The sequence below is a fragment of the Dryobates pubescens genome, chromosome 39 (assembly GCF_014839835.1).
Source record: "Dryobates pubescens isolate bDryPub1 chromosome 39, bDryPub1.pri, whole genome shotgun sequence".
NCBI classification, from domain to species: Eukaryota; Metazoa; Chordata; class Aves; order Piciformes; family Picidae; genus Dryobates; species Dryobates pubescens.
The window spans coordinates 201,371-222,834 of NC_071650.1; the positions used below are offsets into that span (position 1 = coordinate 201,371).

The 21,464-nt window shown below is 60.7% G+C and overlaps 2 protein-coding genes across 2 annotated transcripts in view; one reads left to right on the plus strand and one right to left on the minus strand.

Moving 5' to 3' along the window:
- Nucleotides 1–15,184, minus strand: part of LOC104307942 (uncharacterized) — a 70,061-nt gene extending 54,877 nt beyond the window's left edge. Inside the window, exons 1-5 of the mRNA XM_054177303.1 lie at nt 15,120–15,184; nt 13,958–14,074; nt 12,325–13,734; nt 6,061–6,704; nt 5,157–5,580 (exon numbers count right to left, since the gene is read on the minus strand). Of these exons, the coding sequence (XP_054033278.1) occupies nt 5,157–5,580; nt 6,061–6,704; nt 12,325–13,734; nt 13,958–14,048 (2,569 nt within the window). The 5' untranslated portion in view covers nt 14,049–14,074; nt 15,120–15,184. The remainder of the gene's footprint in view (nt 1–5,156; nt 5,581–6,060; nt 6,705–12,324; nt 13,735–13,957; nt 14,075–15,119) is intronic.
- Nucleotides 15,185–16,375: 1,191 nt separating this feature from the next.
- Nucleotides 16,376–20,565, plus strand: LOC104309615 (zinc finger protein 345-like). Its single transcript, XM_054177308.1, has 3 exons — nt 16,376–16,439; nt 17,767–17,841; nt 18,160–20,565. Exons 1-3 carry the CDS (start codon nt 16,406–16,408, stop codon nt 20,367–20,369), a joined length of 2,319 nt encoding a protein of 772 aa, XP_054033283.1. The 5' UTR covers nt 16,376–16,405; the 3' UTR covers nt 20,370–20,565.
- The last annotated feature ends 899 nt before the right edge of the window (nt 20,566–21,464 follow it).

Sequence of the window (21,464 nt, forward strand, 5' to 3'; positions counted from 1 at the left end):
ATCAATCTGAGAGCTTTTGCTCTCTCGGAGCACCTCCCTCGAGCCCCCCCCGGGGCTGCTCATTTTAACAGCAATGAAGGTCAGCTGCTTGTCCTTTAAGAGGCTTTCAGGGGCTTGGTTCGACCTTGCCGGAAGATGAAGCTGACAGCTGACATCACTACCGTGGCCGTGCAGCACCAGCGGGACTGCAGGACTGGATCCACCCTCTAGAGACCCCTCCCGATCTCTGCAGACCCTTCCCAAGCTCTACAGACCCCTCCCGATCCCTGCAGGCCCCACCCACCTTGGGTTACTCGGACCCCTGAGATCCCCCCAATTTCATCGTGGGACCCCTGCGTATCCCCCTACCCTGGGGGTGCTTGGACCCCTGAGACACACCCCTCCAGTATCATCCCGGCACCCCTGGCTGCCCCCCCCATTCATCAAGGGTGCCCGGATCCCCAAGAACCCCCCCACTTTGGATGCCCAGACCCCTGGGACACCTCAATGTCAAGCTGGCACCTCTGGGTGCCCCTTACCCATGGGGAGGTGCCTGGACCGCTGGATCCCCTTTTGGGGGGGCTGTCTGACATCGGGAGGGGTTCCCAAATCCCTGGATCCCTCTCTGCCCATCCCCCACTTTTCGGGTGCGTGTGGAAAAATTGGGGGTGGCGTCAGCAGTGACGTCATCACACCACACATCCCCCCTCCCCCCGGCCGTGACTCAGAGCTAAGGAACCCAGCGGCCACCCAAGCCCCGCCCCTCTCCTCTAGCCCACCAAAGCGGACCCCAAGAATGGGGAGGGCTCATCCTATAGCCCCCTCATCTATAGGTTCCGAGGGGTGCGTGGGTGTCCCCCTTTGCCCCCCATAGATCCCCCCCATGCCCTAGAGATTCCCTCCCCCCCTAAAACGGCACCTGGGAGGTTCCGGGGTTGTGCAACGTGGGAAAAATCCCTGACGTCATCTAGGGGGAGGGGAGGGGGGGGGGGGGACAGGAAACTATAGGAGCCATAGGGGAAGGGGGGCTCTAGGAGGTGATGAGGAGGGTTAGCTAGGGACCCTCTTTTTAGCTCCCCCCACCCCAATTCCATAGACAAGATCTGAACAGACCCTATAGAGGCCCTACAGGGAGCCTAGAGAACCCCTACAGCGCCCCATATGCCCCCCTATAGCGCCCCATATGTCCCCCTGTAGCGCCCCATATGCCCCCCTGTAGCTGCCTAGCCCTCAATTAACCCCCCCTCATGTCCCCATATACCTCTATGCAGACCCTAGGGACTCCCTTGTAGACCACTTTACCCCCCTAGAGCGCCCCTGTGTCACCCTGTACCCCCCCATAGACCCCTATAGCTCCCCATATATCCCCCTGTAGACCTCTATGTTTCCATAGACCTCACTATAGAGCTCCATATGGTCCCCTACACCCTGCTACAGCCCTCCTGTAGCCCCTTATACTGCCCCATCTGCCCCAAATGCCCCCCCAATGCCCCCCATACACCCCCCCAATTCCCCCACAGACCCCTACACACCCGCGAAGAGCCCCTTACGCCCCCTATAGCCCCCTTATACCCCCCTGTAGACCTCCTTATAACCCCCATGAACTACCTCCCCGGCACCCCCCGCCCGCGCCTATGGGCGTAGCCATCTCGGCTAAGCCACGCCTCTTCCCAGTCTCAACCAATAGGAGTCGAGAAGAGGCGTGGCCAGGCCCTGGTGGGCGGAGCCTCGGGGGCGCCCTTTAAAGGCGGGCCCGGGGGGGCGCCGCCTGTTTTCCGCTATGTCCTTAGCCATGAGTGCGGCGGCGGCGACGACAGCGACGTGTCCGGCCCGGATTTGGGCTTCCCCTGAGGGGTTTCCCGTCGGAATCGTCCCCTCCCCACCTCGCCACTTCACCTTCGAACCCCTCGTAAAGTCCAAAGAGCCCCCCCGGCCCCGCCGCCGGCATCGCCGAGTTCTGTACCCCCCAGCTGTAAGTACCCAGCGACCCCGAGGGGCCCTCCGAGGGGGCTGTGAGCGAGGGGGGTCCCTCCCGGGGGAGTCCCTCCCAAACACCAATTTGGGGCCCCTCTCGAACTTTAGGTGTCCCCCCCCTGAGCTTCTGTGTCCCTCCTGGGTGTCCCCGAAATTTGGGTCCCCCCTGAGCTCTGGGTCCCCTCCTGGCTGTGTCCCCCTACCAAACTGGGTCCCCCCCACACTCTGGGGTCCTTCCTGGGGGGGTGTGTGTCCGTTCCCACTCCCCCCCCCCCAATTTGGGTCCCCCTCAATTTGGGTCCCTTCCTGGGTGTGTTCCCCCCTAAATTTGGGTCCCCTCCTCAGCCCCCGTGTCCCCTCGGGAGGGCAGGATGTGCCCCATTTCCTGGTAGCCTTGTAGGGGGGGTGAGTCACTTCCCCACCCCACTTCCTGCCTGAGTCACCCCCAGGTCATGCCTGGGGGGGCCGGGGGACACCTGGGCTTGAATTTCCTGCCCTCCCCCCGGGCAGTTTTCATGCCTCTTGTGGGGGGGTTATTTGCCCAAATTTGCCCTTTTTCACCCCTTTTTTTTTGTGTGCCCCCCCTCAGGTTCGCCGAGCTCCCCCCACAGAGGAACCCAACGTGGCCAAGAGGCTCCTGGTGCTGCTTTTGGTGGTGGTGGGCACCCAAATCTACAACACCCCAGCGGACACCACCCCTGAGGTGACCTCCGTGGTTGAGGTGGCACCAACAGCACCCATGGGGACAGCAGGAGCCCCCCAGGTGGCACCAACAGCACCCATGGGGACGGCAGGAGCCCCCCAGGTGGCACCAACAGCACCCATGGGGACGGCAGGAGCCCCCCAGGTGGCACCAACAGCACCCATGGGGACGGCAGGAGCACCCCACAATGGCACAACTCTGTGTGCCACCCACTGAGGGCCACCCTAGGACGTTACCCTGCCCTCAGGGTGGCACCCAAAGGTGTCACCTCTCCCTTGGGGTGGCAGCCTGCTGTGCCACTCAGAGTTGTGCCTGACATGGTGGAGTTGGAGCTCAGTACCTAGGGGTGCCCCTCACCTCGACTTTGGGGTGCCCCTCACCCTCTGCCAGCACCCATGGGTGCCCCTCACCTCCATTTTGAGGGTGCCATTGAGCACCCCAAGGTGCCCAGCACCCCTGGGTGCCTTTCACTCTGCACTTAGCACCCATGGGTGCTCCTACCTCACCTTTACCCAAGTTTGGGGGTGCTGCTGACCTCATCCCCTCCCCTCCCCCCATTATTTATTAATGATATTTATTAACTTATTTATTTGGGCTGAATTCAGCCAATTTTGGAGCTATTTAAAAGTGCTGATTTTTAACCTGAGTCTCTCAGAGTCTTTCTTGGAGCGTCGCAGGGTTAGGGGAGGGGTTCCCTGGGTACCCCAAAGCCTCCCACCCAGACCCCCTCTGTCCTCTGAAAGGGGGAGGAGAAAATAGGCTTTTCTTTTAAGTGGTTGGGAAGAAAAAGCCTCAGTTTGAGGCAAGAAATGATGGTTTCTGGGCCAAAAGTCCTGATTTGGGGGCAGAAATCCTGAGGTTTCAGGGGGAGCAGAAAAATGGCATTTTGGGGGCCCCAAAATCCTCCTCCTGGGGCACAAAATCCTCAATTTCGGACAAGAAATCCTCATTTTGGGCACAAAAATCCTCATTTTGGGTGAAATGTGCTCAAAATTGGGGCAGAAAATCCTCATTTGGGGGCACAAACCCCTCATTTTTGGTCAGTACATCCTAATTTTGGGTCTGAAATCCTCGCTTGTGGGCAGAACCCTTTCATTTTGGGGCCCCTAGATCCTCACATGGGGGCCTAAAATCCTCGGGGGGGGGGGAGGGGGGCTTAAATCCTCAGTTTGGGGCCTAAAATCATCAATCTGGGGCCAAAACTCCTCATTTGTGGGCAGACCCTCCCTCATTTGGGGCAGAACCCCCTCAGTTTGGGGGCTAAGCCCGTCATTTGGTGCCGAAATCCTTCATTGTGGGGGGGGCTGAAGACCTCCATTTAGGATCCCCCCCAAAATCCTCATTTTTTGCCTCGCAGGGACACCGAAAAACCACCACCAAAGACTCCAGGGTAACAAAACCACCCCAAAAAAGGTCTTGTTTTAAAAAAAACCAAAAGTACCCAAACAAAAAAAAACAAAACAGTGAAACCAACTTGATTTTTGCTCCCATTTGGGGGGACACTTCAAAGTCCTTCTTGGTTGGTTGGTTGGTTGGTTTGTTTGTTTGTTTGAACAGCACCAGGGACCTAAAATTGGGTTTTCTTGCCCCATAATGGCACTTGGGGAGCATCATCACCGCTCAAACTAAGACCGACACAAGACACACAACAGCAGTAAAAAAACAAGAAGACAATTTTGGGGCCATGCCCCCCCCCCCCCCCCCCCTTTGATTTAGTCTCCCCCAAAACCCAGCACAAAAATGAGGGAAAAGCCCAAAATTGTCCTTTTTTTGCCCCATTTTTTTGGGACCAGCTCCCAACAAGGGTAGTTTGGGTGCAGTTTTGGGTCAGGCTCAAACTCGGCATGGGGTGGGGAAGGGAGGGGGGAAGCAACTTCATTAAATCACTTTAATTAGGTGGGAAATTGATGAATTGCCTCTTTCTGCCCCGAAATGGAAGGGTGGGGAGGTGGCACTCTGCCCTCTCCGTGCCACAGAGCTGCGGGGTTGGTGAGGGGACATCTGCTGTGAAAAAGTGGGAATTTGGTTAAAAGGGCTGAGAATTTCAGGAAGGAGGCCTCCAGCTCTTCACTGAATCATTAGTTAGCCACCAAAGATGAAGGGCTTCAGCTAGGAACAGCTGCCCCCAACCCAGGGATGGTCTTTGAGGCCACCTCCAGTTGGGTGTCGGGTGAGGGGCTGGGGCACGGGGGGAGGAGGATGGACCCACGGCGCAAGGAGGACTTCTCCATCCCCTCCTCAGCTCCTTAACGACCTCAGTTAATGAGGGACGGGGTCTGTGCCCCCGAGCCCGGGGCCGAGGAGAAGGAGGGGTGGGGGAAGCCTCGGCTGGGGAAGGAGAGGGCCCAGGGCAGGTCCAGCCCCGGGATGGGCAAGGCCGAGGGGGACGCCGGGAAGGAACCCAAGGGCGGCAAGGAGGTGGCCGAAGCGCCCAAGGGCGGGGAGAAGGTGGCGCCGGGGAAGGGTCCCGAGGGGTTGGCGGCGGCGGTGGCGGCTTTGGGCTTGTCCCCGGCGTGGGTCCGTTGGTGGCGGTTGAGGTGTGAGCTGCGGCTGAAGCATTTGCCGCACTGGGGGCACTTGTAGGGCTTCTCCCCGGTGTGGACGCGGTGGTGGATGGTGAGCTCCGAGCGCTGGATGAAGCTCTTGCCGCACTCGGGGCACTGGTAGGGCTTCTCCCCCAGGTGGGTCCGTTGGTGAGTGATGAGGTTGGAGGAGACGCTGAAGCGCTTGCCGCACTCGGGGCACCTGTAGGGCTTCTCCCCGGTGTGCATCCGGCGGTGGATGGTCAGGTCGGACTTCTGGATGAAGCTCTTCCCGCAGTCGCCGCAGGAGTAGGGCTTCTCCCCGGTGTGGATCCTCCGGTGCTTAACCAAGGCTGAACGTTGACCAAAACCCTTCCCACACTCCCCACACTTGTAGGGTTTCTCCGGTGGCACCTCCGGGGACGTTTCGCCCTCGCCGGCGTCTGGTTCCCTGCCGCAATCCAAGCACTGCTGCCCAGCAGGACGCAACCCCATGGCTCCCCCACCACCACCACCACCACCACAACCACCATCACCACCACAGTCCTTGCCACAATCAGGACATTTAGGTGACGGCGCCATGGTTCCACCATCATCACCTCCACCACCATCACCACCACTGTTTTTGCCGCAATCGGAACATTTTGCTGACGACCCCAAGGTTCCACCACCTCCACAACCACCACCACCACCACCACACTTCTTGCCACAATCAGAACATTTTGGTGCTGACCCCAGGCCTCCACCACCGTGAGAACGTTGATGCTTCACCAAAGCAGCTCCTTGACCAAAACATCTGCCGCACTGAGAGCACTGGAAGAGGCGACCGTGCCGGTGAGCGGCCAGGAAGCCAGCCAGGTGCTCTGGGCAGCGGTAGGAGGCCCTCTCTGCCAGGTGGATCTTCTGGTGCCGGTCAAGGTGGGAGCTGACGCTGAAGCTCTTCCCGCACTCGGCGCAGGTGTAAGGCCTCTCACCGGTGTGGACGCGTTGGTGACGCTCCAGGTCCGACCTCTGGATGAAGCCTTTGCCGCAGTCCCCGCAGGCGAAAGGCCTCTCCCCGGTGTGGATGCGACGATGCTGGGTTAGGTTAGAGCCGCGGCTGAAGCTCTTCCCGCAGTCCCCGCAGCGGTGAGGCCGCTCCCCGCTGTGGGTCTTGAGGTGCTTCACCAGAGCCGAGCGCTGGGCGAAGCTCTTACCGCACTGAGGGCAGCGGTGGGGAGGCGGAGGAGCCTCGCCGGGGGGTTGGCGATGGCGAGGAGGAGGAGGAGGGGGTCGGCTGGGAGGGGGGCCCGGGCCGCCGGCGTGGACGCGGCGGTGGCGGTCGAGGTGGGAGCTGACGCTGAAGCGTTTGCCGCAGGCGCCGCAGGGGTAGGGCCGCTCCCCGGTGTGGACCCGGCGGTGGCGCTCCAGGTCGGAGCGCTGGATGAAGCCTTTGCCGCAGTCGCTGCAGCGGTGAGGCCGCTCCCCGGTATGGATGCGACGATGCTGCGCCAGGTTGGAGCCGCGGCTGAAGGCTTTGCCGCAGTCCAGGCAGCGGTGAGGTTTGGCATCATCTCCACCAACACCGTGGTTGGGTTGCCGGCACCGCCGCGGCTTCAAGGAGTTCTGGGAGCAGCTCCTCAGCTTGCACTCGGTACAGCCAGGGGGGGTCGATGGTTGGGGTGGTGCTGTGGTCACTGAGGTCTTCTTGGTGGTGGTGGCACCAGGAAGAGTCTCTCCATGCTGGTTGGTCTGGGTGGTGTCATCCAGCGTTGGCTCTTCGACTTCCTGGGGGGCTGGGTCCTCCTCGGTGCCGCTGCCGGTGGTGGGACCTGCAGTGTAGTGGGAAATGGTGAGAGCCAGGCTAGTAGGGGAACTCTCCTGGTAGGAGACCTTCTCTGGCTTGAGATCTTCTCCCACAAGATCCTCCCCCGGCACAAGACCTCCCCCGGCACGAGACCTCCTCCTCCTCCTCCTCAGGTGGTTCCTCCCCAGCTTTACCTCCATCCTTGGCTGTCCTCTTCCGTCCTCGCCGTCTCCCACCTTGGCCTTGCTCCCTCACCAGCTCCCTCAGCATCTTCTCCACCTGGCTCCTGCCAGCGGTCTGCAGGATGAGGCCCAGCTGGCGCCGCAGGTCGGGGCTCACCGCTGGGCCCCCACCGTCAGTGGCACCGGCACCGGATGCTGGAGATGGCACCAGAGGAGGCTCCGTGGGACCTTGCTCGGCCTCAGCCTCGGCACCTGGAGGAAAATGGATGTCAGAAACCCCAAAATCCCAGGGATTCCCCCCAAAAGCTCTGGGATTCACCCCAATACCCCCCAAAAATTCACCCAGGTTTCAGTCCCCAAACCCCAGTAATTCCACCCCATTTGGGGGTTGCCCAAATCCCAGCAATTCACCCCAATTTTGGAGACCCCTCTCATTTTGAACACTCCACCCCAAATGCCCCCCACCCCAAATTCACCCAGATTTCAGTCCTAGCTCCCCCGAAATGACCCCAAGACCCCACAAATGATCCTAAGCCCCCCCCCAGAATGACCCCAACCCCCTCAAAATGGCTCCCAAATCACCCCCCAAACTTTTAGGGGGTCCCCAAACCCCCCAGGGATTTCACCCCAATTTTGGGGGACCCCCCCTTTCCCCCCCAAGCTCACCTGCCAGCCCCCGCCGGCGATGGGACTCGGCGAAGGCGGTGATCCGGGGCCAGCTGATGGCAATTTCCTCGGCTGAAGGAGTTTTGGGGGTCCCCTCAACACCAAGATTCCCCCCAGACATCCTCCACACCCCCCAATTTCCACCCCTGCACCCCCAAACCCCTTCCAGTTTGGGCTGAAATGCTCCAGATTTGGGCAAAAAGAGTTTCAGGTTCATGAAAAATGGGGGGGGGGGGGGGGGACACCCCCTCACACACACCCCCCTAAAATCACCACATTGGGGGTGCCCCAAAAAGCATGGAGAGGGTACCACAAGGTGACCCCCTCCTCAAATTAGCCAACCCCCCCAAAATGACTTCATTCCCCCAAAAGTGGCCCCAGAACACCCCAAAACCGATCCCACCCCCCCCAAATAAACTCAAGCCCCTCCAAACGACCCCCAAAATGAACCCCCCAAAAATGGCCCCAGAGCACCCCAAAAACAACCCCACCCCCCAAATAAACATAAGCCCCCCGAATGACCCCCAAACATCCCCAAAATGACCCCAAGCCCCCCAAATGACCCCCAAAGCCCCCCCCAAGATGACCCCAAGCCCCCTAGAAGTGACCCCCAAACGACAAAGGCAATCTCCCCCAAAAGCCCCCAGAATTTGGGGGTCCCTTACCCAAGGAAATCACATTCTCATAATTCTCCTGCATGGTGGCCCCCAAAAAACTGGGGGGGGACACAGAAAGAAAGAGGAGATCCCAAGGTCCCTTTTTTGGGGGGTGGTCTCCCCAAAAGTCTAATCCCCTGCAACAACAAAAGAGGAAACATCCCCCCCCCAAATCCCTTAGCACCCAAAGATCTGCCCCTTGTCCCTGTGGAGGGGTTCTGGGGGACATGGTTGGGGGGGGGGGTGTTGCACCCTAATTCCCTGTGGCTGATTTGGGAGGGGGCTCACAGGGGGGTGCCCCCCCATTTTTTGGGGGTGCCTAGGATGTGCTCACATAGTTTTTAAGGTACCCAGGGGCTGCTCTCTTCATTTTGGGGGTACCCAGGGGATGTATCCCAGTTTTGCAAGAACCCAGCAGCTGCCCACCCATTTTGGGGGTCTTCAGGGGCTCCTCACTCACATTTTGGGGTGCCCAGAGGGTGCACCACTCATCTTTGGGGGGTACTCAGAGCTCTACCCCTCTTTTGGGGTACCCAGACACTGTCCACCCATTTTTGGGGGTGCCCAGGTGGTGCTCCCCTCATTTTGGAGGTCCCACGCGGCTGCCCACCCATTCTGGGGGTCCCCAGCTTCTGCCTACCCATTCCTGGGGCCACCCATTGGCTGCCCGCTCAGTTTTGGGGGTGCCCACTGGGTGTTCCCCTGGTTTTGGGGTTCCCCAGGGGCTGTACCCGAGTTCTGAGGGTCCCCAGGTGCAGCCCACCCATTTTGGGGGTCACCCAGATGCTGCATCCCATTTTTGGGAGGGGATCTCCATCTTCAGCCCCCACAGCCCCCAACCCCCCTCCCCTCTTTTTTTGCGGTCCCCACCCCCTCCTCCCTCCCCGTGGAGAATTTGGGGGGGGGGGATGTTTGGCGGAGGGGATTTTGGGGTGCCGGGCGTTGGGGCGGGACCCCCTCCTGTTACCTGCAGTTTTGGGGGTCCGGGATTGAGGGAGGCACAGCCCCGGGGTCCCCTCCGCAGGGCTCCGGGGAGGCTCCGCGGCCAGCAGCGGTCCCGGTGGAGGCTCCGCTGTGACCCGGATACAGAGAACGCTGCGGCCGCCTCCTGCCCCCTTCCTCCTCCTCCTCCTCCTCCTCCTCCCCCCCCCCCCCTTCCTCCATCCCTCCTCCTTTTTCATCGCTCCTCCTCCTCCTCTATACCTCCTCTTCCATCCCTCTTCATCCACCTCCGTTCTTCTTCCATCCCTCCTCCTCCTTTATCTCTCCTCCTTCGTTGCTCTGTCTCCCCCTTTCTTCTCTTCATCCTCCTCCAACCCTCCTCCTCTGTATCTTTCTTCCTCCCTCCTACTCCTCCATCCTTCCTCTTCTTCCCCCTTCCTCCTCCTCCTTTATTCCTCCTTCATTGCTCCTTCTCCTCTTCCTCCACCCCTCCTCCTCCTCCATGCTTCCTTCATCCCTCATCCTTCATCCCTCCTCCTTCTCCATCCTTCCTCCTCCTCCCCCTTCTTCCCTTTTATCCTTCCTCCTTCATTGCTCCTTCTACGCTTCCTCCATCCCTCCACCTCCTCCATCCTTCCTCCTCCTCCCCTTCCTCCTATCCCTCCTCCATCAATCCTTCTCCTCTTCCTCCATCCCTCCTCCTTCATCCCTCATCCTCTATCCCTCCTCCTCCTCCTCCTTCAACTCTGCTCCTCCTTCATCCCTCTTCCTCCTTTCCCCTTCCTCCACCCCTCCTCATTGTCCTGTCTCATTTCCCCTTCTCCCCCTTCCTCATCCTCCTTCATCATTCCTCTTACTGCTCCTCCTCCATCCCTCCTTCTCCACCTTCCTCCTCTTCCATGCTTCCTCCATCCCTCCTGCTCTTCCTCCATCCCTTGTTCTCTATGGAGAACCTTCCCAGACCCAGTGGAGCAGAAGATCTCCCTCCATGGAGATTCTGTTGGACCAGATGAAGGCAGGAGGAGTTTGGGGACAGGATCTTTGAGAGCAAGGAGGTGGACACCAGGGCTAGGAGAGGACAGGGAAGCCCCAACCTGTCCCACCCCAGCTGGTGGTGACTCAGCACCACTCGACCACGGACCACAAGCCACTGAAGGTCCACTCTCCCTGGGATCAGGTGGGGCACGGTGACCCCCACCTCCACAGCTGGCCAGAGAAGAGCTGAGGTTGCAGCTCCTCCAAGGAGAAGCAGGAGGCATCTCCCAAGCTTTGGACTAGGTCTACGTTTATTCACACTACAAACACAGCTTCTGCTCACCCAAAGATGGACCCCAAAGGACCAAAGCCACCAAGAAACCTCCTGGGAGATGTGTGGCCTCCTCCCATCCTTCAAGGTCACCTCCCCCCCACCCCACCTCAAAACCTCCATCAGCTGCAGATAATGCTCTCTGTGATCTCCTGGTGGCTTCCTTCCAGCCATGGGTGCTGCTGCCTTCTCCTCATCACCCATGGGTTCCCACCACCACAGGGGTTGCTCCATCAGCCCATGGTTTGCTTCTCAGGGATATCTCAGGATGAAACCAACCCATGTCCCATCTCCTGTCCTCCAACCCCTCCCACCACCCTGGGTTCCTCCAGGTCTTGGTGGGTTCCTGGTTGAATAAATACAATAAATAGAGGAAAGAAAAACACCCAAGGGTCACCACAGGGTGGCCAAAGCAGCTAGAGGTAGACACTTGGGACTTGTTCCTCACCAACAAAGACCACATCTTGGCCTTGGTTTGCCCCTAGATGGTGGCATGTGGTTGATGGTGGCCCCAGGATCCACACATGCTTGGGAGAAGGTTTAACCTCTGGGTCTTGGTCAGCGTGGAGAAGGTAGGACAGGCAAGGGATGAAGCCACCTCAGATGTTCCTCCCTGGTGGCTCCTCAGCTTCTCAGCACCATCTTCCAATGTCCACCACGGTGGCTTCTCCTGGGCTAGGTGTGGAGAAGGAGCTGGTGGCATCTCCTGCATCTTCAACCCCATCCTGTTCTCCTCTGGTACCTTCCCAACTTCTAACACCCAACGAGGTGGCTTCTCCTGCACCACACATGGAAAAGGAGCACAGCTGGGTTGTCCTGAGGTCCTCTGGCAGGTTTAGGTCCAATCTTCTTGAGAGGACCACCCCAGCTCCATCATCTCCATCTTCATCCTCCTCTATCTACCCTACCTTCCTACTCTACCCTAGAAAAACAACGTCCTCAGGACCAGGCTTGGTGCCACCGCTGAGAAGACAACGACCAGCTTAGCACCACCCACGCCACCGTGGGGATGGAAGCCACCAACAGCATGGTGGAGGTGGAGGTGGTGGTGGGGTGGTCAACCCCATGGTGGTGTCCGACCATCACCATCCTTCTGCTGGTGCAAGCTTCTGTGCTGGCTTCTCTGGTGGTTCCTCATCACCGTGGGGTCAGAGATGCCGACGGTGGGACCTGACTCCAAACCCTCAACCACAACGTGGCCATGGAAATGGTCCCACCACCACCATCCCACCCCTCCGCCAGTCAACGTGGTGTCAACTTCTGAGGTGGCTTCTGTGGTGGCTTCTGATCACCGTCGGTTCAGAGGTGGCAATGAAGGTAGAACCTGGCCGTGGGAATGGCACCACCACCACCATCTTCTCACCCCTCAATGTGGCATCACCCTCTGTGGTGGCTTCTCTGCTGGTTCCTCACCACCATGGGTCCAGAGATGGCTACGAAGGTGGGACCCAGCCACGGTGAGGGTCCCACCACCACCACCCCCCACCCCTTAACATGGTGTCCCCTTCTGCGGTGCCTTCTGCGGTGCCTTGTCCGCCGCCTCCTCGTCCCCATGGGTCCGGAGATGCCGATGCAGGTGGGACCTGACTCCAAACCTCCTCCCGCACCTGGGACACACGAAGGGCTTCTCCCCCGCTGCGTGGCTCCTCCTGTGCTTGGCCAGGGCCGAGCTGTCGGCGAAGGCTTTGCCGCAGTCGGCGCAGGGGTGCCGGGGGCCGGCGTGGCTGCGCCGGTGCTTGTGGAAGTGCAGGGTGCTGTTGAAGCTCTTGCCGCAGTCGGGGCAGACGTGGGGCTGGCCTCCGGCGTGGGTCCTTTGGTGTCGGTAGAGGTGAGAGGTCCTCCCGAAGCGCTTCCCGCAGTCCCCGCACTGGTAGGGACGCTCTCCGGTGTGGATCCGTTGGTGCCGCTCCCAGTGGGAGCTCCAGGAGAAGCTCTTCCCGCAGTCACCGCACCGGTAGGGCTTCTCCACGCCGCCTCCACCACCACCACCAGCACCACCACCAGCACCGGCAGCACCGTGGAGGCTCCTCCTGTGCCTGAGGTACTGAGCGCGGGCGCCGAAGGCTTTGCCACACTCCTCGCACCGGAAAGGTCCATCCCCGAGGTGCAGCCACTGGTGCTTGACCAGCGCCGGTCCGTCCCCGAAGCTCTTCCTGCACAGGGTGCACTTGAAGGGCCGCTGCCCGCTGTGGGTCCTCTGGTGGCGGTTGAAGTGCAGGGTGCTGCCGAAGCTCCTGCCGCAGTAGGTGCAGATGTAGGAGCGGCTGCCAGCGTGGCTCCGCTGGTGCCGGTAGAGGTGAGAGCTCCTGCTGAAGGCCTTGCCGCACTCGGGGCACTCGTAGGGCTTCTCCCCGGTGTGGACGCGCTGGTGGCGGTCGAAGTGCGAGCTCCAGCTGAAGCTCTTCCCGCAGTGGGAGCACTGGAAGGGCAGGCGGCCGGTGTGCAGCCGCTGGTGGGTCACCAGCTCCTTGTTGCGGCGGAAGGTTTGGCCGCACTCCTGGCAGCGGTAAGGGAAGCCACGAGGGGAGGAGGAGGAGGAGGAGGAGGAGGAGGATGGCGGTGGTGGCGGCGGAGCCGCCGAACGCTGCTGGTGGGCGCGCTGGTGGCGGTAAAGGTTCGAGCTGACGTTGAAGCTCTTGCCGCAGTGGTGGCAGACGAAAGGCTTCTCCCCGGTGTGAGTCCTCCGGTGCTTGCTGAAGTGAGAGCTGCAGCTGAAGCTCTTGCCGCAGTCCCCGCACTCGTAGCTCTTCTGGAGGACGATGATGCTCTTGAAGTTGGAGAAGACGCCGCCCGCGGTGCCCGCAGCGCCTCCTGGAGGGCCTTTGCCGGCGCGGCGCCCGGCGGGAGCGGCCGGGGAGTCGATTTGCTGCACCACCGTCCAGCGCAGGGTCTCGTGGCCGGGGCTGCGCTGGCAGGGAGAAGCCTCCACCTGGTGACCCAGCAGGGCGCTGGTGTCCAGCTCGACGATCTCGGGGTCGCCGGTGCCTGGGGCGTCCAGCTCGGGGTCACTTGGGGTTCCTGGGGCAAGGGAAGAGGAGGAGACAGAGGGCAACCTCCATTAGGCCTCCCGTGGGAGCACCAAGGAGGTTGGGTTGGTGGAAGCCACAACTCTGAGGTCCTCAGCACGTCCACGGCCGAGGGACCCAGGCCATGGATTTTGGTGGGGATGCAGCAAGATCTCATGCCCGTGGTGGGTCTCCATCTCCAGCCCCTTCCCTCTTCCACCCATCTCCACACTTACTATGCATGGCTGAAGGCTCATAGTTCTCCTCCTCCTCCTCCCCCTTGAAGAACACCATCTGCTCCATCTCTGTGTCCTCCCAGGGGTCCATGGTCCCCTTCCTGGTGCTGCAGGGCCCTTGGAAAGCCCAGAGGATTCCATCACCACCCTGAAGCCACCTCAGAAGCACCACCAAGGGGGCTTGGGGAAGTTTGGAGGCCACCAGGATGGTGGCTGCAGGCCCAGCTTGATGGAGAAGTCCCTGATCTCCAACCAAGGTGGTGCAGTATGAAGGTGATTCCTTGGCCTCCTCCATCCCAAGGTGGTCTGAGGTGGAGCAGACTCCTCCACACTCTGCCATCCAGGCTCCTCTCCATGGTGGGATGGGAGAGAGAAGACCCCCTGGTCTCCCACCCTCATCAGGAGACCTCCTGGCTCCTGATGTCCCACCAGGGTGGGGTGGGATGGAGAAGCACACACCCCCCCCAGTCCCTGATGGCCACCAAGGTCTAAATGGGACAGAGGGGATCCCCCCACCCCAAATTCTCTCCTCCCAGCCCAAATTGTCTTCTCCCCAGGGATGAACAAGACCCTCCCCCCAGGTCCCCATCCTACTCCCCCCAGTTCCATACTGGACAGAGAGGATTTCCCCCAGCCCTGAATTCCCCCCAGGCCCAAACTGGACCCCCCCCCTCCCAGTTCCATACTGGACAGAGGGGACCCCCCCAGCCCCGAAGTCCTCCCAGGCCAAAACCGCACCCCCCCCCCCAGCTCCCCATTCTGGACCCCCCCAGTTCCATACTGGACAGAAGGGACCACTCAGCCCCAATTCCCCCACCCAGCAATAGACGAGACCCCCTCCAGGCTCTCATCCCAGTCCCATACTGGACAGAAATGACTCCCCCAGCCCCAAATTCCATCCCCCCAGCCTCAACCCGGACGCCCTCAGCCCCCATTCCGGACCCCTCTCCCCCCAGCCCCAAATCCCCCCCAGTTCCATACTGGTTTCCCTTAGCCCCCCCACCCCAAGGACAAAGCCGGGTGGCACCAAGCCCCCCCCCGCTTTTTCTTCTTGCTCCCCATCCTCCCCTCTTAACCCTACCCCAACCCCAGCCCGGGGCGGGGGGACGGGGGGGGTGTCTTCATTCATCCCCCTCCCCCCTTCCCCCCCCTTAGCATTTACCTTCCACTCCCTTTGTGTATTTTAAAGGGAAGGAGGCACAACAAAGGCAGCTCCGCTCCTTCTTCGTTTTTATCTTGGGGGGGGTCTTCCCCCCCCCCCCAAATTTCTTCAGCTCGCGGCTGTAGCCCCCCCCCTCTTTTTTTTTCCCCACCCCCCCCTCTTCCCTTTCCTGCCCCCTCCTCGCTCCCAGTACGCACCAGTAAACTCCAGCCCCTTCCTGTGTGTGTTCGGCTTCACCCATCCGGACGTGCAACAACCGCCCCCCCCCTCCCCCCCTTTTAATTCTCTTTCCCAACCCCCCTCCCACCCCCTCCCCAATATTTTTTATTCCCCCCCCCCCCCTTCCATCCCTTCCTCCACCCTCCCCCCACCCCCCCCGCTTTGTTTTCCCCCTCCCCAAAATTCTCGTTTGAAACCAGCGCCGACGCAGCCCCAGCAGTAACAGGTAATGGGGACCCCCTCCCCCCCGCCCCCCCCAACCACCACCCGGCCTGGTTGGTTTTTAATTGGGGAGGGGGGTTGGAGCTGACCGCACCCATTGCCCCCCCCCCCCCCCCCCGATCCCCATCCCCATCCCCGGGTTGTTAATTTGGGCAGGGGGCTTCGGTGGAGCCTTTTTGAACCCACCCCCCGCCCCAGTCGGTTTCGTCCCGCTCGGTTCCTCTTCATCCCTCTCCCCCCCCCCCGTTTTCAGCCGAAGAAGCCCCCCTCAAAATAACACCCCCCAGCATGCACCCCTCCTTAAATCCCCAATTAGCCCCCCCCCCAATTTGCTGCCCTCCTCCCCAAATCCCCCCCCCCCCCCCTTTTTCTCCCCTTCAAGCTCTCTTCCAAAACAAGCCCCCCCCTTAAGGTCCCGTTTACCCCCACCCCGATTTGGGGGCAGACTGGGGGGGGCTCTTTTGGGGGCATCTTTCTTGAGGGGTTTGGGGGAGGGGCTACATGGGGGGGGTCTTTTGGGCAGCTGTTTTCTATGGGGTCAATACTTGGGGGGATTTTGGAGGGGTTCTTTCTGGGGGGGTCCCTTCCATAGGGGAGGAGCTCCCCAGTACCGGGGAAGTCAATTTGGGAGGGGGGAGGGGTGTTGGTGTCCATCCAGCCTGACACTGGGGCAACCCAGGATGGTCCTCAGTTCCAAGTGGTCATAATGGGGAGGGGGTCTCCTAATTTTGGGCTGTGGAGCCCCCAGTTCTGGACCTGGTTTCTCTTGCAGGGACCAAGGACCCCCACACACCAAAAACAAAGACACCCCCCCCACCAAGGTCTGGAAAGTGAACGTGGAGGAGATGCAGGAGAGCTACGAGAGCGTCATCTCCTTGGGTGAGGGTCTTCAACCCACCCCCCAACCCCCCTCCCCCAACCCTTGGCCCTGGTGACCTTCATCCCATTGACCTCCTCCATGGCTCCAACCTGCCCAGACCCCCCTGGAGCTCCTCACCCATGGCTCCAACCTGCCCAGACCCCTCTGGGGCTCCTCACCCATGGCTCCAACCTGCCCAGATCCCCCTGGAGCTCCTCACCCACGGCTCCAACCTGCCCAGACCCCCCTGGAGCTCCTCACCCATGGCTCCAACCTGCCCAGACCCCTCTGGGGCTCCTCACCCATGGCTCCAACCTGCCCAGATCCCCCTGGAGCTCCTCACCCATGGCTCCAACCTGCCCAGATCCCTTTGGAGCTCCTCACCCATGGCTCCAACCTGCCCAGAGCCCTCTGCAGCTCCTCACCCATGGCTCCAACCTTGGCCAGATCCCTCTGGAGCTCCTCACCCATAGCTCCAACCTGCCCAGATCCCTCTGGAGCTCCTCACCCATAGCTCCAACCTGCCCAGATCCCTCTGGAGCTCCTCACCCATGGCTCCAACCTGCCCAGATCCCTCTGGGGCTCCTCACCCATGGCTCCAACCTTGGCCAGATCCCCCTGGAGCTCCTCACCCATGGCTCCAACCTGCCCAGATCCCTTTGGAGCTCCTCACCCATGGCTCCAACCTGCCCAGAGCCCTCTGCAGCTCCTCACCCATGGCTCCAACCTTGGCCAGATCCCTCTGGAGCTCCTCACCCATAGCTCCAACCTGCCCAGATCCCTCTGGAGCTCCTCACCCATGGCTCCAACCTGCCCAGAGCCCTCTGGGGCTCCTCACCCACGGCTCCAACCTGCCCAGATCCCTCTAGAGCTCCTCACCCACGGCTCCAACCTGCCCAGATCCCTTTGGAGCTCCTCACCCACGGCTCCAACCTTGGCCAGATCCCTCTGCAGCTCCTCACCCATGGCTCCAACCTTGGCCAGATCCCTCTGGAGCTCCTCACCCATGGCTCCAACCTGCCCAGATCCCTCTGGACCTCCTTACCCAGCGCTCCAACCTTGGTAAAATCCCTTTGGAGCTCCTCACCCATGGCTCCAACCTTGGCCAGATCCCTCTGGAGCTCTTCACCCATGACTCCAAGTCCCTCTGGAGCTCCTCCAGCCCTCCAGCATTCCTACTCCCACCCAACCTGGTGTCACCTCCATCCCCAGACCATTGATCAAGACATTGACCTGGGCCCAAATGGAACTCTTCCTCCAGCTGTGGGGTCCTGGGCCATCCTTGTCCTGGTTGGACAAGTTTTTGGGTGAAACCAACCCTAACTTGTCCCCAATCTTTTCCTACAGCTGAGGAGATCGCCATCAGTTGGCCACGGATCACCGCCTTTGCCGAATCCCACCGCAGGAGGGGCTTGAGCACCGGTGAGACACCCAGTGTGGTGCTGGAGATGACCAGGAGCATGGTTTGGAGGCAACTGAATGATGGGGTGATGGTGGGAAGCAGCTGGAGATAGGGCCACCACAATGTGGTCAGCCAACGGTTGGGTTTTGGTGGTGAGACCTCATCTCAACCTCCACTTCTCCTTTGGGGTTGCTGATGACCAGAAGCTTGGTTTGGAGGCCACCAAACCATGGGGTGATGGTGGGAAGCAGCTGGAGATAGGTCCCCATGGTGCTGGGAGGGATGTGGTCAAGCAGGAGTTGGTGAGACCACACCTTGAGCTCCATTTCTGCTCCTAGATGATGCCTTGTTGAGCGAGAACGAAGAGGAGGAGCCCCCGGCGGGCGAGCTGGAGAAGGTGGACGCCCAAACCGCCACACCAGCTGGCAAAGCCAAAATCCCCAACCCCACCAGCGTGGAGGTGACCAAACCTGGTGGTGAGAACCTTCAGAAACCAACCAAGCAGGCAAGAAAGCCCTCGGGGAAACCCCAAGGCAAATCTTCTCGCGGTAGCTTCAAGAAGTTCTCCGGCAGGACCTTGCTGGCTCCCGGCCGCTGCCACGACTGCGGCAAAGCCTTGGCCTTTGGCTCGACCTTCTCCAAGCGCCGCCGGGGAGCCGAAAGGCCTCACAAATGTCCTGAGTGTGGGAAGTGCTTCAGGTTGAGCTCCACCCTCATCACACACCAGCGGCGCCACGCCGCCGAGAAGCCCTTCAGGTGCCCTGACTGCGGCAAGAGCTTCAGCGTCGGCTCGGCCTTCATCCAGCACCAACGCGGCCACCTCGGCGCCGCCGCCGCCCCAACCCCCTGCCAGTGTGGGGTCTGTGGGAAGAGCTTCCCTGCCAGCTCCAGTTTGGTGAAGCATCAGAAGCTCCACCTGGAGGAGAAGCCTTACAAGTGTGGGGACTGTGGGAAGGGCTTCAACTGGAATTCCCACCTGGAACGGCACCGTCGGATCCACACCGGGGAGAAGCCCTTCACGTGCCCGGAGTGTGGGAAGAGCTTCTCCTGGAGCTCCCACCTGGACCGGCACCGCCGGACCCACCTGGGGAGCAGTGTGGGCTCCTCCTGTCGGTGCTCCAGCTGCGGTCACTCCCCACCGTCGAGACCCCTGCCGCCGCCGGCAGCGGCCGGAGAAGCTTCCAAAGCTGAGGAGAAACCTTGGAAGTGCGGAGAGTGCGGGAAGGGCTTCACCAAGAGCTCGGCGCTGGCCAAGCACCGGCGCGGCCACGGTGGGGACAAGCCCCACAAGTGTGGGGAGTGTGGGAAGAGCTTTGGGTTGCCCACAGCCTTGGTCCAGCACCAACGGAGTCACACCGTGGGCAAACCCTTCCAGTGCGGGGACTGCGGGAAGAGCTTCTCCTGGAGCTCCCACCTGGACCGGCACCGCCGGATCCACATGGGGGAGAAGCCTTTCCGGTGTGGGGATTGCGGGAAGAGCTTCTCCCAGAGCTCCCACCTGGAGAGACACCACCGCGTCCACGCCGCCGCATCTCCCACCGGCGGCAGCGGCGCCACGGAGCAACCTTCCCAGTGCAGCGACTGCGGGAAGAGCTTCCTGGCGTCCGCCAAGCGCCGGAGGCTGCTGAGCGCCACCTCGAAGTGCAGTGACTGCGGGAAGAGCTTCCTGTGGGTGCCCCGAGCCAGACCTGCCCCTCAAGAGAAGACCCAAAAGTGCTGTGAATGTGGGAAGGACTTCACCTCCAAGCTGGACAACGTCAAGCACCAAGGCACCCAGACCGGGGAGAAGCCCTACGGCTGCCCCGAGTGCGGCAAGAGCTTCGGGCAGAACTCGGCCCTGGTCAAGCACCGCCGGATGCACACCGGGGAGAAGCCTTTCAAGTGTGGGGAGTGTGGGAAGAGCTTCAGCGTCAGGTCCAACCTGATCAAGCACCAGAGGACGCACCTGGGGGAGAAGCCCTACAAGTGCCCCGACTGCGGCAAAGGCTTCATCCAGAAGTCCGACCTGACCAAGCACCGCCGGATGCACACCGGGGAGAAGCCCTACGAGTGCCGGGAGTGCGGCAAGCGCTTCAGCGTCTCCTCCAACCTCATCAAGCACCAACGCATCCACCTGGGGGAGAAGCCCTACCAGTGCCCCGAGTGCGGCAAGAGCTTCATCCAGCGCTCGGAGCTCACCATCCACCACCGCGTCCACACCGGGGAGAAGCCCTACAAGTGCCCCCAGTGCGGCAAATGCTTCAGCCGCAGCTCACACCTCAACCGCCACCAACGGACCCACGCCGGGGACAAGCCCAAAGCCGCCGCCGCCGCCGCGGCGGTCGCCAACCCCTCGGGACCCTTCCCCGGCGCCACCTTCTCCCCGCCCTTGGGCGCTTCGGCCACCTCCTTGCCGCCCTTGGGTTCCTTCCCGGCGTCCCCCTCGGCCTTGCCCATCCCGGGGCTGGACCTGCCCTGGGCCCTCTCCTTCCCCAGCCGAGGCTTCCCCCACCCCTCCTTCTCCTCGGCCCCGGGCTCGGGGGCACAGACCCCGTCCCTCATTAACTGAGGTCGTTAAGGAGCTGAGGAGGGGATGGAGAAGTCCTCCTTGCGCCGTGGGTCCGTCCTCCTCCCCCCGTGCCCCAGCCCCTCACCCGACACCCAACTGGAGGTGGCCTCAAAGACTCAGCATTGGTTGACCTCATGATCCCCATTGATGGAGATCCACCTCCACATGGATCCCACGGATGGGGATCCACCTCTATCTCCACATGGATCCCACGGATGGGGATCCACCTCATGGATCCCACGGATGGGGATCCACCTCCACATGGATCCCACGGATGGGGATCCACCTCATGGATCCCATGGATGGGGATCCACCTCCACATGGATCCCACGGATGGGGATCCACCTCTATCTCCACATGGATCCCACCTTGACCCCACCTCACTCCTCCATCCCAGAGCCTCCCTGCTCTTTTTCCCTTCGCTTCTGACCTTTGTGGGGAGCCTTCAGGTGGAAGGAAACCATTTGGGTGGATGTGTGATGTCGCTTTTCAGGCATGTCCTGGAAACTGGGGAGTCTGAGGGGCTTCTGGGGTCCTTTTCCACGTGGATTTGGTAACAAAGTTGTATTTTTGTGGTGAATTTTTTTCCCCTTGGATTTTTGGGTTGAAATCCTGCTTTTTTTCTATCCCAGCTTTCCACCCCCCCACCCCCCCACCCCGCTTGGTTGTCAGGGGGAGGTGAGGGGGAAATAGTGAAGGAAATGACCAGAAAGGGTTCAAGATGATTTTTTTTTTAAAAAAATCATCAAAATTTGCCCCAAAAATTATTAAAAGTTGGTTAAAATTATTGAAAATTGTCAAAAATGAAGTTTCAAAATGATGAAAAATTATCCAAACCTCTAAAAATCCTCCAGATGGGACCAGGATGGTTAAAATGTCTGAGACCTGCCCGAAGTGGCTGTAAAAATCCAAGGGGGATTTGTCCTCTTTTGTGTCTTTTTCCGTGTTTCTGGAATTGTGTCTCTTGTGCTGCTTCGCCCCCAGGTGGTGACCACCTCTGGAGGACCTTCTGGAGGACCCTCGGGGTCACCAGGGCTGGAGGGGGAGGTTTGGGGGGGGGGGGGGGGAGGGGTTTTGGGGTCCTTGGAGTCTTTT